Source organism: Pempheris klunzingeri, chromosome 19, assembly GCF_042242105.1.
Source record: "Pempheris klunzingeri isolate RE-2024b chromosome 19, fPemKlu1.hap1, whole genome shotgun sequence".
Classification (NCBI taxonomy): Eukaryota; Metazoa; Chordata; class Actinopteri; order Acropomatiformes; family Pempheridae; genus Pempheris; species Pempheris klunzingeri.
The window spans coordinates 18,455,792-18,468,574 of NC_092030.1; the positions used below are offsets into that span (position 1 = coordinate 18,455,792).

The following is a 12,783-nucleotide window of genomic DNA, read 5'->3' on the forward strand; positions in this document are numbered from 1 at the left end:
TTAATGATACTAAAATTGTATTTATCGTCATTTACACTTTTGCACATTTTATAGTTCTTACAAAATTCATTTTAGGCAAGAAATTCTTTCAGATTGCTTTAAATCAGTCAATCCATGTAATGTACAATGCAATATAGGAAATATAATTAACTGTTAATAATTAATTAGTTAATTAGTTGATTAACTAACTAGTACCTGATTAGTGATTACAACCATGTTTTTCACTTTGCATATTTACCATAAATTTGAACAAAGTCAAACTACATTTAGCAGGTACACAGTCAAGTCAAGTCAGTCAAAGAGAAAACACTGGAAAATGTCCAAAGAAACTTCTACACATAACGTTTGGCTGAAACACATCTGAACAAACATGTTGTCATGTGCATAGAGAGCTTAGTGACGCTAGCCAACATTTTTACAACTTGGATAATCATATTAAACATTTATATATCCTAGTTTAGAGGAAATGTCTAGAAAAATAATTACCCCTATTTTAAAATGTGTATGTTTAGAAAATGTATTTTCTTATTGTGATTTATATTTTAAAAAAAAGGTCTGGCTATGAATATTTACATGTGTGAGTGTGTTTCTGTGTGTATTAGCTTGCTTACAGCATTCTGGATGTCTATGGCCCCATAGTATCCAGGGGGAGCACCATTGGCAGTGTTCTACAAGCACAGACAGAGACAACTGAATGAATAAATGAATGAATGAAAGAATGAATGAGCAAATCTACAAAACAAACAACAGGCAAGAGTGAGCGCAACAGAGAGAGAGAGTGAAAGAGTCGTGCATTCAGGTCGCAAAATACACCGCAGAATAAAATGAACATGGATCTTTTCCACCTCCTCCTGTTTGAAATCAAAATAACACACAAAGCCGAAGTGTCGGCCGAAGTTTCGACTAAAAGATAAAGAATGAGGGTCCGTTTTGGTGAACATTATACTCACAGCAGCTTCAACTTCTGTGGACTCCCTGGAAGACAAAAATGTCACATTATATTGAGATATTTCTTTTTTTTACAGGAGGGAAAACAAAAAAATAAGTTGCACACATTGTGTTGATGTGGTGAAAATGCTGATGTCCTCACTCACGTGGAGTCTGTGTCCTTGTCTTTCCTGCGACCTGGGATGCCAAATGGTTTTCTCTTTCTGGGCTTTGCACCTTAATACAAAAACAATACATTTTTCAACCACAGACTGAAACATAACATTAAATGTGTTTGTGATCAACAATATATAAAGGTACAGGGGTAATTCATTCGTCAACACACTACTACACAAGGAAACTACATATCAAAATAACTTGCTTTGAACATTCAGGGCTGTATTTAGTGATCCATTTGTAGTGTACTTTGTAATTTTGTAATGAGACTTACCTTCAGTAGCAATAGCTGCATTGCACTCCTCAAACTCAATGGGTCCTAATGAGACAAAAAAAAAATCATTTAGGTTCATTTGGCACGGAAAGGGTCAATGACCCACTGCTGTGAATGCTGTGAATGTACATCACGCAATAATCGCACACACACACACACACACACACACCAAAAACGCAATTTGGCAAATACACAACATGCAGTCTGCCGTGTCATACAGAGTGTGTATACAAACAGCGCTAGGCTAGTCCCAGGGGGCAGACGGGGTCACTGGAAGAGTCAACTGTGTGTCTGGTGGCCCTCACAAAAGGTGCAACACTCCCTCCTGGGAACACAAAGCATTAACTCTTCCTCACAGAGTCTTCCTCACCGACACGTACACAAACCCTCACCTGGGACACATGAGTCGCCACAATCGTAAACCACTTCTAATTGAAAAGCAGGAGCCTTGGTATTGACAGCAAACAGCAGGTATGAAGACTAAACTGAGCAAAAACTAAATCTGCCGACACGGGACACGCAAAGTCACTAACCTTATTACAATAAGATAAACAAGATTACATGCAGTGAAGTGTTTAAAGCCACATGGGCAAATCTGCTCTCAGGCTTAATAGATCCGCTTCCCTCTGGCGTGCAATAATGGACAGAAAGCAGACTAACAGGCTGAATATAAAAAACCAAACGTAAGCAAGCGCACACAAACATTTAAATCCACTAAAGAGATCGTGGCAACCTTGATTAATACATTAAACTAACAAACTGTCATATCCATTCCAGCCAATGACCATAATATCACTTCGAGCATGACCAGCCATGGATTTATTTGAATAAAAAAAACACAAACAAAAAAAACCAACAAAGTTTACACTTAATTTGATGCTCATCAATTATTCACATACACCTCCAAGGTCCCGCACTTGGATTGTCACGCTTCAAATGTGCCTCCAGAAACATTTATGGGGGCTTCACATAAGGACAGGCGCCTTTACACACACATGCTCACACAAACGCACACGCTAAAAGCTGTAGGAAAACCAAAGGCAAGGCATGCAATCAGTGTACGCGTCAATCAGAGAAATCTGGGAGGTTGGGCTGCTTTGTCTTTGTGATGCTGTTGCCCATAAGAAGTAGTGACACCTCAGCTATACGATTAAACAAACTAAAATCATTTACATTAATGTAATATCTATATTAGCCCATCTAATCCATATATTAGGCTATATATCTCAACACACGCAACAGCGTATTTCATTCCCATATGTAACAGCAGTTCTACAGATATGTGACATGAAGAAAACAATATATCAATGCTCAAATGCAATTTTTAAGTACTTGAAGCAATTTTTTTCTTAAAATGCATGACCTGGAAGACATGCAGTCTGTGTTTGCTATTAGACCAGATAGACACAGATATATGCTGAACATAACTAGAAAGCTTAATAGCTTGCAAGATGAGCAAGAGAGACAGAGAGAGGGGGAAGGACCCTCTGGCAATATAACCAATACACTAACATGCCTTGACCTGAAAACAACAAAGCTAATGATAATTTAACTCAAAATGTATACAGTAGCAGCAGCCCAATGCGATCTCCCCAGAGGATGCCAGTCGCGAGCAGAATTGACGCATTGTTTGGCGTGTGCAATGCTGAGTGAAGCGCAGGGAAGCGGCGAGTCACGAGAGGCATGCATCACGCCAAGTGAAGTGGATAAAGTACACCAATGACCGATCTACTCTACTGTGCAATATCAGGCCTCTTCACCGCCGGCGAATACACAGCGACAGCACGAACGACGAGAGAGTTTCATGCCAATCAAAACAAAATTGGCATGCTCATTCAAGAACTTTCTCTCGTGGGAGGAAGTGAGAGGGATGGTAATTTCATTGTCTCCATTCGATCACTGTACTGACATAAAACAGGTAAGCGAATCTGAGCTCATGAGGTGTACCTTTTCCTGGAGAGGAAGCCCATAATCATTATCTCATTTGACATCATCTTTCATTAAATGCATCAGTTGTAGATATTGTCAAACAAAAGAAATTAAAAAAGGACCCAGAAAGGGGGGAATTACTGGAAAATTACAAATTCCATTCTTTATTCACGGGATGTTTAACAAATGCTGTGGATCTACGTAAGGCCCAGGCAGAGCAGGAACTCTTTGCCGCCAGCATCCTGCGATTGCATCTGACAATATTTATGCACACCAACTGCAAAAAAAGTCCAAACACTAGACACATGAATATTACCTAAATCTGGCCAGACATTAGGAACTGTTTAAACATCTCCTAAACAGACAGACGACTTTGTTTATACAGGGGAAGATGTTTCTTTTCTCTCTACTCTCTGTGAGGGAAGCATGCAGTCACGCATGAGCGGAGAATGGTTTTTTAAATTGCATATGCTTCACATGGCACTGGGAGTGGAAGAGGGGCGGAGGGGGTTTGCGTGTCTGGCCCACCGCCAGTTGACAGCTCAGCTGGATATCGTTGAACACTCCGAACCCCCCTGCCTCGCAGCGTGTCACTTTGGGATTGTTTCCGCAATAGAAAGTTTATTCAACCTCTCTCTCTCTAAAGGCACTGGACCGGCCATCCGTTCAGCTATTTAATCAGGGGACAGACAGGTTATTTTTCTGACAGGGCCGGGGCTGCTGCGCAATCCCTAATGAACAGCTTGATACAAGAGGAATTTTCTGACCGTTTTTTTAGCCTCAATTAATTCTGCTGTCCAAACAAATGAAGGCCACCACTCCTTGGACGCAGCGTCTGGACACAGGGGTCACCATTTGTGTACACACAAACACAGCAGAGGTGAACCTTTTGTGTCTGTGACCTGGCGTAATGTAGTACAAGTACAGGGACCAGTGAAGTAATTGGATATTTACCACAGGGCTTTAAGCTGTTCACATGCATCAGGTTTCACAGACTGATTAATATCATTAAAGGTAAAATAGTTGGTTTCAAAAAAAAATCCTCAAGGCGACTACTGTACAACAACTGCAACTGACTATCAATGAATGAGCTGTGCGTGCGTGTGTGAAAAAGAGGGAGGCAAGGGGGTAGAGCCAAAGGAGTCTGAGGAGTATTCCCTTGATTATTGTGGCATGGCAAAGTTTACACAAGAGTCATTGTTGAGCTCTGACCTCCTGAAAAGGTTGGTTCTGCCTGCTTAGTCTGCAAGCACAGCAAAGCCCCCTGTGTGTCACATGCTTACTGGAATGCCAAGCCTGCCTACCTTTATAGCAGATTACTATGATTGACTCTGATGGCCCTCTCCTACTTCTAATTGCCCCTCTCCATACACCCCTACCCGCCCCACAAGGCAGGACAGGCAGAAGGCCCATTCCCCTGGCTACTATTTTATTTATGCGCAGCACAGACACTGACAAACATTTATCGTAAGAATAAAACATGCAAGAGTCCGGCGGCTTACCTGGTCTCTCCTTTCCTGTTCCTTTGCTCTCGGCCAGTTTCTGTATTAAGCTCTCCACTGAGGTGTTCTCAATGTTCCGCACAAATTCTTTGTGGACCTACAAAATCCCAAAAAATAAATCATACGTTAAACTTAACAAACTGGGCAAACAAGTTAAACTGCAGCAGATTCTCTCATAAAATCTGCTGCCAGATTTTGGATTCTTTTAAGGTTAGGGATCAAGAATTTACACAGTTAATTGTTGATCAATTTGTTCATTTAGATTCACTGCAATTAATAAATGAAAACATTTATTTTGGGTCATTTAATGGGGTCCAATCCTCTTATAGAAAATGTCGCCAGAACTCTGACTACACCAAGATCAGATTAACTACATATCCTTGTACTGGCAGCACTGCCACAATTGACCTCATCGGCAAAGATGGAACAACACAAAGTACTGTGGTTCATAAACACACTATACCTTATATACTGTGTTTATGGACAATTTGAAGCTGCACTAACTGAATCCTTTGGGATGGAGGAGATGTATAAATCAATACATCACGCTGACTTTGTTGGTGAATGAAGAAATATAAAGGATTAGTGTCACGTAGTGAGTGTTTGGTGTGATTTGGTTTATGATGTATGGAATAGGATACAAATGCAGTGTGTTGCCGTTAGTGTTCCCTGTAACGATAAACTCTATTAATGCCTTTAAGTGGTATTTAAAACATTTTCAGTAACTGCCTGTGGAGACACACTGTACTTTACTGTCATTCTATTGTGTCAGGTTGAATCATTGTTGCTGGCACTGCGGTCTACTCATGCCCTTTGGGCAGTATCAGAGGAAGGATAGTGCTTGTTTGCTTGTTTGTTTTGGATGTGCATGTGTGCTTGTGTGTTTACTGAGGGGGAAGTGAAAGGGATGTATAGGCATGGGGATGAAGAAGAGCGGCTGACTGCCATCTCACCAAACCATTTAGATGTGCGTGATACTGTAAGCGAAGAGTGGCTCCACTATCAAACAAACACACACGCATACACACACATATGTGTCTGCCCCCTGGGCCCCTGCGGTGAGGTGGAGTGCATTAGCCTTCTGTGCCCTGGCAGGAGAGGATGTTAGGGGGAGGATGATGTGGGTGAGGGAGGGGGCGGCAGGGAGGTTGCCGCGGTGAGGAAGTATGCTCAGTGCAGCACACGCGATCTGTCAGGTGCTGCTGCCATGACGGAGGTCATCAACCTGCGTGCCCTGCTCGCCTCTCCCTCCCTCTCCCTCCCTCTCTCCCTCTCCCTCACTCCCTCTCCCTCACTCCCTCTCCCTCTCACACATACACACAAACCTCGTCCCACGGAGACTTTCAACCACATGCTCAAAACATGCATCTGCCTTCAAGGGTTCCTCACACACACAAATGCTCGCTTACAAAAACAAACACAGCACGCAAACTAACAGTCACACCTGCTCTTCTGACTTTAAAGCTCTCTACACAGGAGAGAACACTTCACTTCTGTCTACTCATATTTAAACTTTCATTTCTCTTTATTTACACTGCTCACTTTTTCCCCTCTTATCCTTCCTGCCCACTGAGCTGATGCTGGCTGAGCCTTGTCTTAAAATTCCAAATGCTTTGGTTTCATGTACTGCACTTCCCTGTGATCACTTGTCTCTGGTAATTTAATATCCCTGGACTGACAGCAACTCCTAAACTGGACTATTGGGGAAGCTTCATCCCCCCTCCCCAGAATTCCCCTGTCACTACTACCTCACTGACACTGGTGGGAGTGTAAACAGCCATGTCTCCTCTGATAAACTGTTACACATGGGGTCCCCAGCCGTTCACCTGCCAGCGAGGAGCTTCACTGGGAGGGTGTAACACACACTCTCAGATTCATGCTATCCCACACGAGATGTGCAGGCATCTTTGCAGGTGCTTCGACCATCAATTAGAATTCATGAGTTCACAACAAGCATATTGTAGCGAATCCACTTCCCACCAACCAATAACAGATAATGTAACGGTTAATGTCTATACAGATAGTAATAACTATAATTTCAAAATCACATATGTGATGCTCTACCCAGAAAAATGATGATTACCAATAACATACTACATATAACTAACGGACTCTCTAAGGTACCACGAAATTGCTAATTACTGCATAAACAGTTGTAGCTTCAGTCTAATGGACTTTATTATTGTACCACCAATTTAGCATGAACCTCAATTCAACTAAGCCTCAGACAGGAGATTCGGGTGTGTTAATGACTAAGTAACCTTGAGCCAATAGCCTCAAGAAGAAGTGAGGAGCGACTGTTTAGTTTTGTTTTTTCAAAAGTGGAAAAACTAATGTTGTTGTTGACCCTGCTGGGTACAGATGATGCATTTGCAAATGTACTTAAAAACTGTGAATCGAAATAATTGGACAATGTGTGTGTGAGTTCCCACTTATTGCTTGGCTCTTTAAACTGTATGGCCAGTGTATTGAATGTTCTACTACAGAGCATGTCATTAAAAAAATCATGTGGGTATAAGAATATTATTGAAGAAACTAGACGAAATATAATAATAATAATAACTGTGCTTTAGACGCAAATATTCAAACAGTTTCTTACTCAAAACAAAATACAGGCTGAAATTAAAGGTAGCACGGATATCATTAAAACAATCCCCAACAACACAGCACAGTGGCTGTATGTCTTCGGTGTGAGTTTCATCGTGTGTCACTGTCTAACCATAACAGCACTCAATATTTTATATTTTGAATGGAAATATGTGTGATTTTATCTGTGTGTTTGTTTGTCAGCATGAATGCCTGTGGACTCAGTGTCTAAGCACAATGTTGCCCCGCTCTCTCCCTCCTCCTTCTCAGCGCACCTTTATGTGATATATAATAATATTCACAAGGTCCCTCCTTGCAAACTAGTTAAAAAAATAAATGGATGAATTACAATTTCTTAGTCTGCTTGTGATATTTCAGCTTTGGAAGGACTGACCACTTGTCTACAGGCATTATTTCAATTTGCCTCAGCAACAGGCAGCAGCACTGCCCATCTCCAGCTCAGAAGCAGGAAGTGTGTGGCTGAATAACCTGCAGTAGCCTGTCTCTCCACAATCTTTCCAACTTGCTGTAAGAGTAGCAGACTGGACTAAGTTACTGTTGGTGGAGCTGCATCGCCCTCTATGGACAATAAGAGAACTAGAGCAGCAGCAGCAGCAGCAGCAGCAGCATCAGCACGGAGCAGCTTCAGATAATGATAATCAGAGTGGAGCACCAGATTGTGGTTGGTCTTGAGTTATTCTGTTTGGCACTGGTAAGGATGATTGCTGAACAAATAAATGAAAATAAAACTCTGCTTAACATTATATAGTGATTAATATAGCTGCGAATTATGTTTGAAAGGCTTCACAATTGGGCTTGATCGAACTTGATGCCATTTTCTCAAACCTAAACACACTCGTCCAGAAACAAACAAGCCCATGCAGCACTTTTAACTATCAGCCTCAGTATCTGGCAAGTGTTTGGACTTCTGGAGGTGTTTTAGATAGCCTGAGAGGGAGTTTTGATCAGTTTTTAATTGCTTGGCATAAAGGGCTGAATGGACCATTTCCTGGTTCTCAGTTAAACGATTAGCGAGATCAAAGATGACACTAATTGATATGACACACAGTGAACCCAATGAGCACAGCCTCAGGTCAGCAAGACACCTACTCCACCCACAGGAATGTTTCAGAGAATATATGTCAGGATATACGTGTACGTATGTGTGTGTACACACTCACCTCTCCTATTTGAACGTGCGTTTCATCGACAGACTGCGAGTACGACTGAATGATCTCCTTCATGTGGAGAATGTGGTTTTCTTCAATGTCTTGGAATTTCTGTAATACAGGGTGAGGGTAGTTATGGCACGGCTATGCAACAAATCATCGCTTGAAATCAAATAAACTTCATGCCTACAAACGTGCATCATGGTGTCAGTCTCATCGAACAGGCATGGAAACAAAAATAAGTGCAGCCTAGGAATCTTCACTTCCTTATTCTGTCCCTGCCACTTCCTGTGTGTCTGTTTGGGTGGTCTGTGGCGCTAACACACACACATAGCTCCTCCCATAAAATGTCAATTATTCAGTTTTTGGCTTTGAGCAGCAGTATGGTGTAGATTACAACCTTAAATGCTGGTATTTACTTCCATTTGTATCTGACTCTGGGCATCTGGGGTGAACCACGGAGAATGAGTATAAATAATCATAAACTGGAAAATCACAGTGTGGATGGAGAGGAGGATGAGCCCTTCTAACCACAAACACAAAGATAAAGGGCCACTCACTCCTCAATCTACACTACAGAGACGTGCACACAAATGAGGCTATACTTTTGTCATTTCACCACGATAACAGCAAGCATGCGCTCACACACAGACACACTCAGACAAACAGAACACACATGTAGGAGCCCCAGTGATGTCAGAGAGCACATGTGTTCGGTGTTTATAACTCATGTCCACATGTGCTGCGTTTGAGATGAGCCGTAGACTGTGATCCCGGGGAAGCAGAGCTGCAATGCCGCTTACTCTAAGGGAAAACAAAAACGCCAGGCTAACTGGAACCATTTCTGGTGGCGGAGCTGCTGCGGTGCAGGAGGATGTGGAGGCCAAATTCTGTTGATCTGATTTTAATTTGGAGTTTATCTAATCAGTTCTTCAGATGGATCCAATCAGAGCTTTCCACAACGATTCCGTTACGGAGGAAAAAACACAATCTGGAGATGATACAGGACAAAAAATGTGGAACATACACACACACACACACACACACACACACATGCACAGCGCTGACAGATTACACAATGAAAGTGTTGCATTCCACAGAGACCAACAATAGACAGAGTTTATGAGCACATATTTCATTAAAGTGCATGCAACCAGAACAGTCAAAATCAGTTTTCACAATACCTGTGCAGTTTCCGCCATCTTTTGTTCAAACTCTGACTTAGCTATGGCATATTTCTCCACATATGACTTGTAGGTCTCTGTGGCTTTTTTGGCTTTCACTCCAGCCTGCAAAACATAAACAGACAGATAAATGGCTATCATCAGTTTATAGACTATACACAATGGCCCTCTGTTTTCCCAGATCAACTGAAAAATCTGCAAGGAAACCAAGCTCCACTTAACATCTGAAGGCAAGCAGCTTTGGAGGTTAAAGTTTCTGTATAGAGTGGAGTGTTAAGGCACTTCATCAAGCCTTATTACCATACCACGATTACGTGGGTGTGTGTACGTGCGAACGTGACCTCCCACCTTGTCCACATCTCTCTGGGTGGCCCCTTCTTTACGGAGGCGCTCCTGCTCCACAGTTTTGGCATTGTAGATCTCCTTGGACTTCTGCAGAGCCTGAGAGGTGGTCTGGATGTTCTGTACGGCCTCCAGGGTAGACGCAACCTCCTCTTTTGTCTAACAACACACAAATATCTTATAAAGCAACTCAAGCTGAATAATAAGTGCAAGTGGCACCCATTGCTCTACTGTCTATTGTACGGTTTGACGTTAACATAATGCACAGTCAACAGTGGAATCCCCTGGTTTATTATGGCAAAACAGACAATTTTTAGCACAGACAGAGATCCTTTATTGCTCTTGTAAAACACTATTGCAGTTCCTCTGTGCCATTCTACAGCATGTGACACAGAGCTGTTTACACAGTACAGTACAGCAGTTAAAGCCCTATAGTGGCTATTAAAAAATGTATAAGACTGAATTTCTTCCATCTGTATAGCTCTTCACATCAACTAACTTTATAGGACATGAAAAGAGTATCATCAAATGGTAATGAGTGTAAATTACAGTGATCACACAGTAAGCTTGGTAGTTAGTCATCATCATCATCATCATCTGTGATGATATAATGTAAACATAATTGGAGTGAGCAAAACAAAACTAGTGAAATCCTAAATCTAAATTTAGAAAGTTTGAGATTGGTGTTCTTTTTTTATTTATTTATTTTTTTTGTTATTCACACTGCTTTACTACATGATGCAGTGTATCTGTTAGCCATAAAACACAAAGCAGAGATGAACAGAGAGTGTAGGGAAGAGAAACTGGGACAGCCTTTTTGTCATGCTGAAAGCACAAAGACAGCTCCACTAATTCTGAGCTTCTATTTAACTTTGTGTTCTGTGGCTTCATGCATGAGATATCAGCTCATGGTGTGTCTAAGGAAGGAGAGATAGACGGGAGAGGTGTAAAAAAGAAAAAAGCTTGACAGAATAACACTGCACATCATGTGTGTCAGAATGAAATCAACTATTTATCAGCTTCTCTTTTCTTGTTGAGGGTTGACTTCTAGCCCATATTGTCAACTTCATTCACTAGGGACAATAGCGAGAGTTTAAAGAGCAGATAAATGTATTTTTAACAGTTACTTTTCTCAGTGAGCATTGGGGCATCAAACTACATGTGATAATTGGAAGATGGGTATCACACCTCCTCTTCTTTGCTTCTCATTTCAATAATTGTTTCAGTTTTTTTTTATTTTGGCAAAGTTTTGTATAGCTGCTTATGTTTAGACAACATTTAACATGAAACTCACGTAACAGATCAACAGTCGTATAAAAAAAAAAAAAAAGCCCTACCAAGCCCTAACTGCCTGAATGCTATAGTTCCCTTAATTCTCCATATCCTTACCTTTTTGTGTGCTTTGGCCTGCTCTTCCACATACTTCTGAACCTCTTTTATAAGTTCCTGCAGTTTCCTCACTAACTCCAAGTGACAGCTGGCCAGCTTCTCTGTTGAGCTCTTGAACACATCCCACACTGGAGCAAAAGTCCTGGGATAAAAGGTGACACTTTAGAGGCTAGAGCACAGCAAGCCCCTCTTACATTCGTTCATGCTCTTTCTTTCGAAAACTAGAAAGCTGTACACACTCACCCAAGCTGAGAAAAGTTGCCAGCCGACTTGGCAAGTTTGGTCATAGACCTGGCATAGGCTTCTTCAATAGTACTCCTAGAACAGAGCGAAACACACAGATGTGACTTGTTATTAAGTCACTGAAACAACGGCTCGATTAACCATAAGTTAACAATATCATGTGTCAATAAAGGTCATGATTCTGCTTTTTAAAATGCTTTTAATGTATAATATGACAAAGTTTTACCAAATGCATTCACCACTAGGTTATGGCTAAAATACAGCATGTCACTAAACAACTGAAGATCCCGGCCAAAAACATCCGCTTGGACTTGCAACATAAATATTTGGCCATATGCACTGCGTGTGGGCAAATACGTGTGGCTTGGCTTGTGATTTGTTCATAAACTTCATGTTGAAGTTGACAAGAGTCTGAAAGCTAGCGTTTGAATCCTCTGCTTCACTCAATTTCCCTTTTTATTCCCTCACTCTGCAGCAAAGTGACAGGAGCACAAAAGCAAAAAAACTGCGGCAGTGTTACAGTGAAAGCCTGAATTATGCATGTCTCATTTAGCCAGCCTCTCTCTGCAGTTACTTCACAGGAACAAGGTCAGCCAGGGGGAAACAGAACAAACGTGCGCACACAGACACAGACAGACAAACAGAAACACACAACCATCCGTAACACACACAGACAGACAAACATCCAACGGGGGACTAAATAAACCCACACACAGCACAACACACAGATGAAGGGACAAGCTGGAAATGCATTCCCACTTCCACACCTTTGTTTGGGCTCAGAATGGCAGGTTATTTTTGTACGTGATCATGTGGTAAAGCGAACTAAATATTGTTTTCCTGTTTCAGGTTTTGCACGTTGGAAGTTGTTTTTTTGGTTAGTTCTCACATACTGTTTGTATTTGAACTCTGTTGCCCAAATTTGACTTGAGGCTGAGATGATCTTAGCCTAACTATACTGACTCTGTGGACTAAGACCTCCTTAGTTACCTCTTTTATTTCATGGGAACATGACAATGTTTTGACCATAGATGAAAGTTTATTCTTGACCTTGGAAACTG

General features: G+C 41.6%; 1 protein-coding gene across 3 annotated transcripts in view; it reads right to left on the bottom strand.

Moving 5' to 3' along the window:
• Window positions 1-12,783, bottom strand: part of LOC139218474 (F-BAR domain only protein 2-like) — a 39,054-nt gene that overhangs the window by 16,471 nt on the left and 9,800 nt on the right. For all 3 annotated transcript variants that reach the window (XM_070850044.1, XM_070850043.1, XM_070850042.1), the window contains exons 3-12: window positions 11,723-11,797; window positions 11,480-11,621; window positions 10,097-10,249; window positions 9,749-9,853; window positions 8,577-8,675; window positions 4,810-4,906; window positions 1,379-1,423; window positions 1,095-1,164; window positions 951-975; window positions 612-668 (exon numbers count right to left, since the gene is read on the bottom strand). In XM_070850044.1, the coding sequence (XP_070706145.1) occupies window positions 612-668; window positions 951-975; window positions 1,095-1,164; window positions 1,379-1,423; window positions 4,810-4,906; window positions 8,577-8,675; window positions 9,749-9,853; window positions 10,097-10,249; window positions 11,480-11,621; window positions 11,723-11,797 (868 nt within the window). The remainder of the gene's footprint in view (window positions 1-611; window positions 669-950; window positions 976-1,094; window positions 1,165-1,378; window positions 1,424-4,809; window positions 4,907-8,576; window positions 8,676-9,748; window positions 9,854-10,096; window positions 10,250-11,479; window positions 11,622-11,722; window positions 11,798-12,783) is intronic.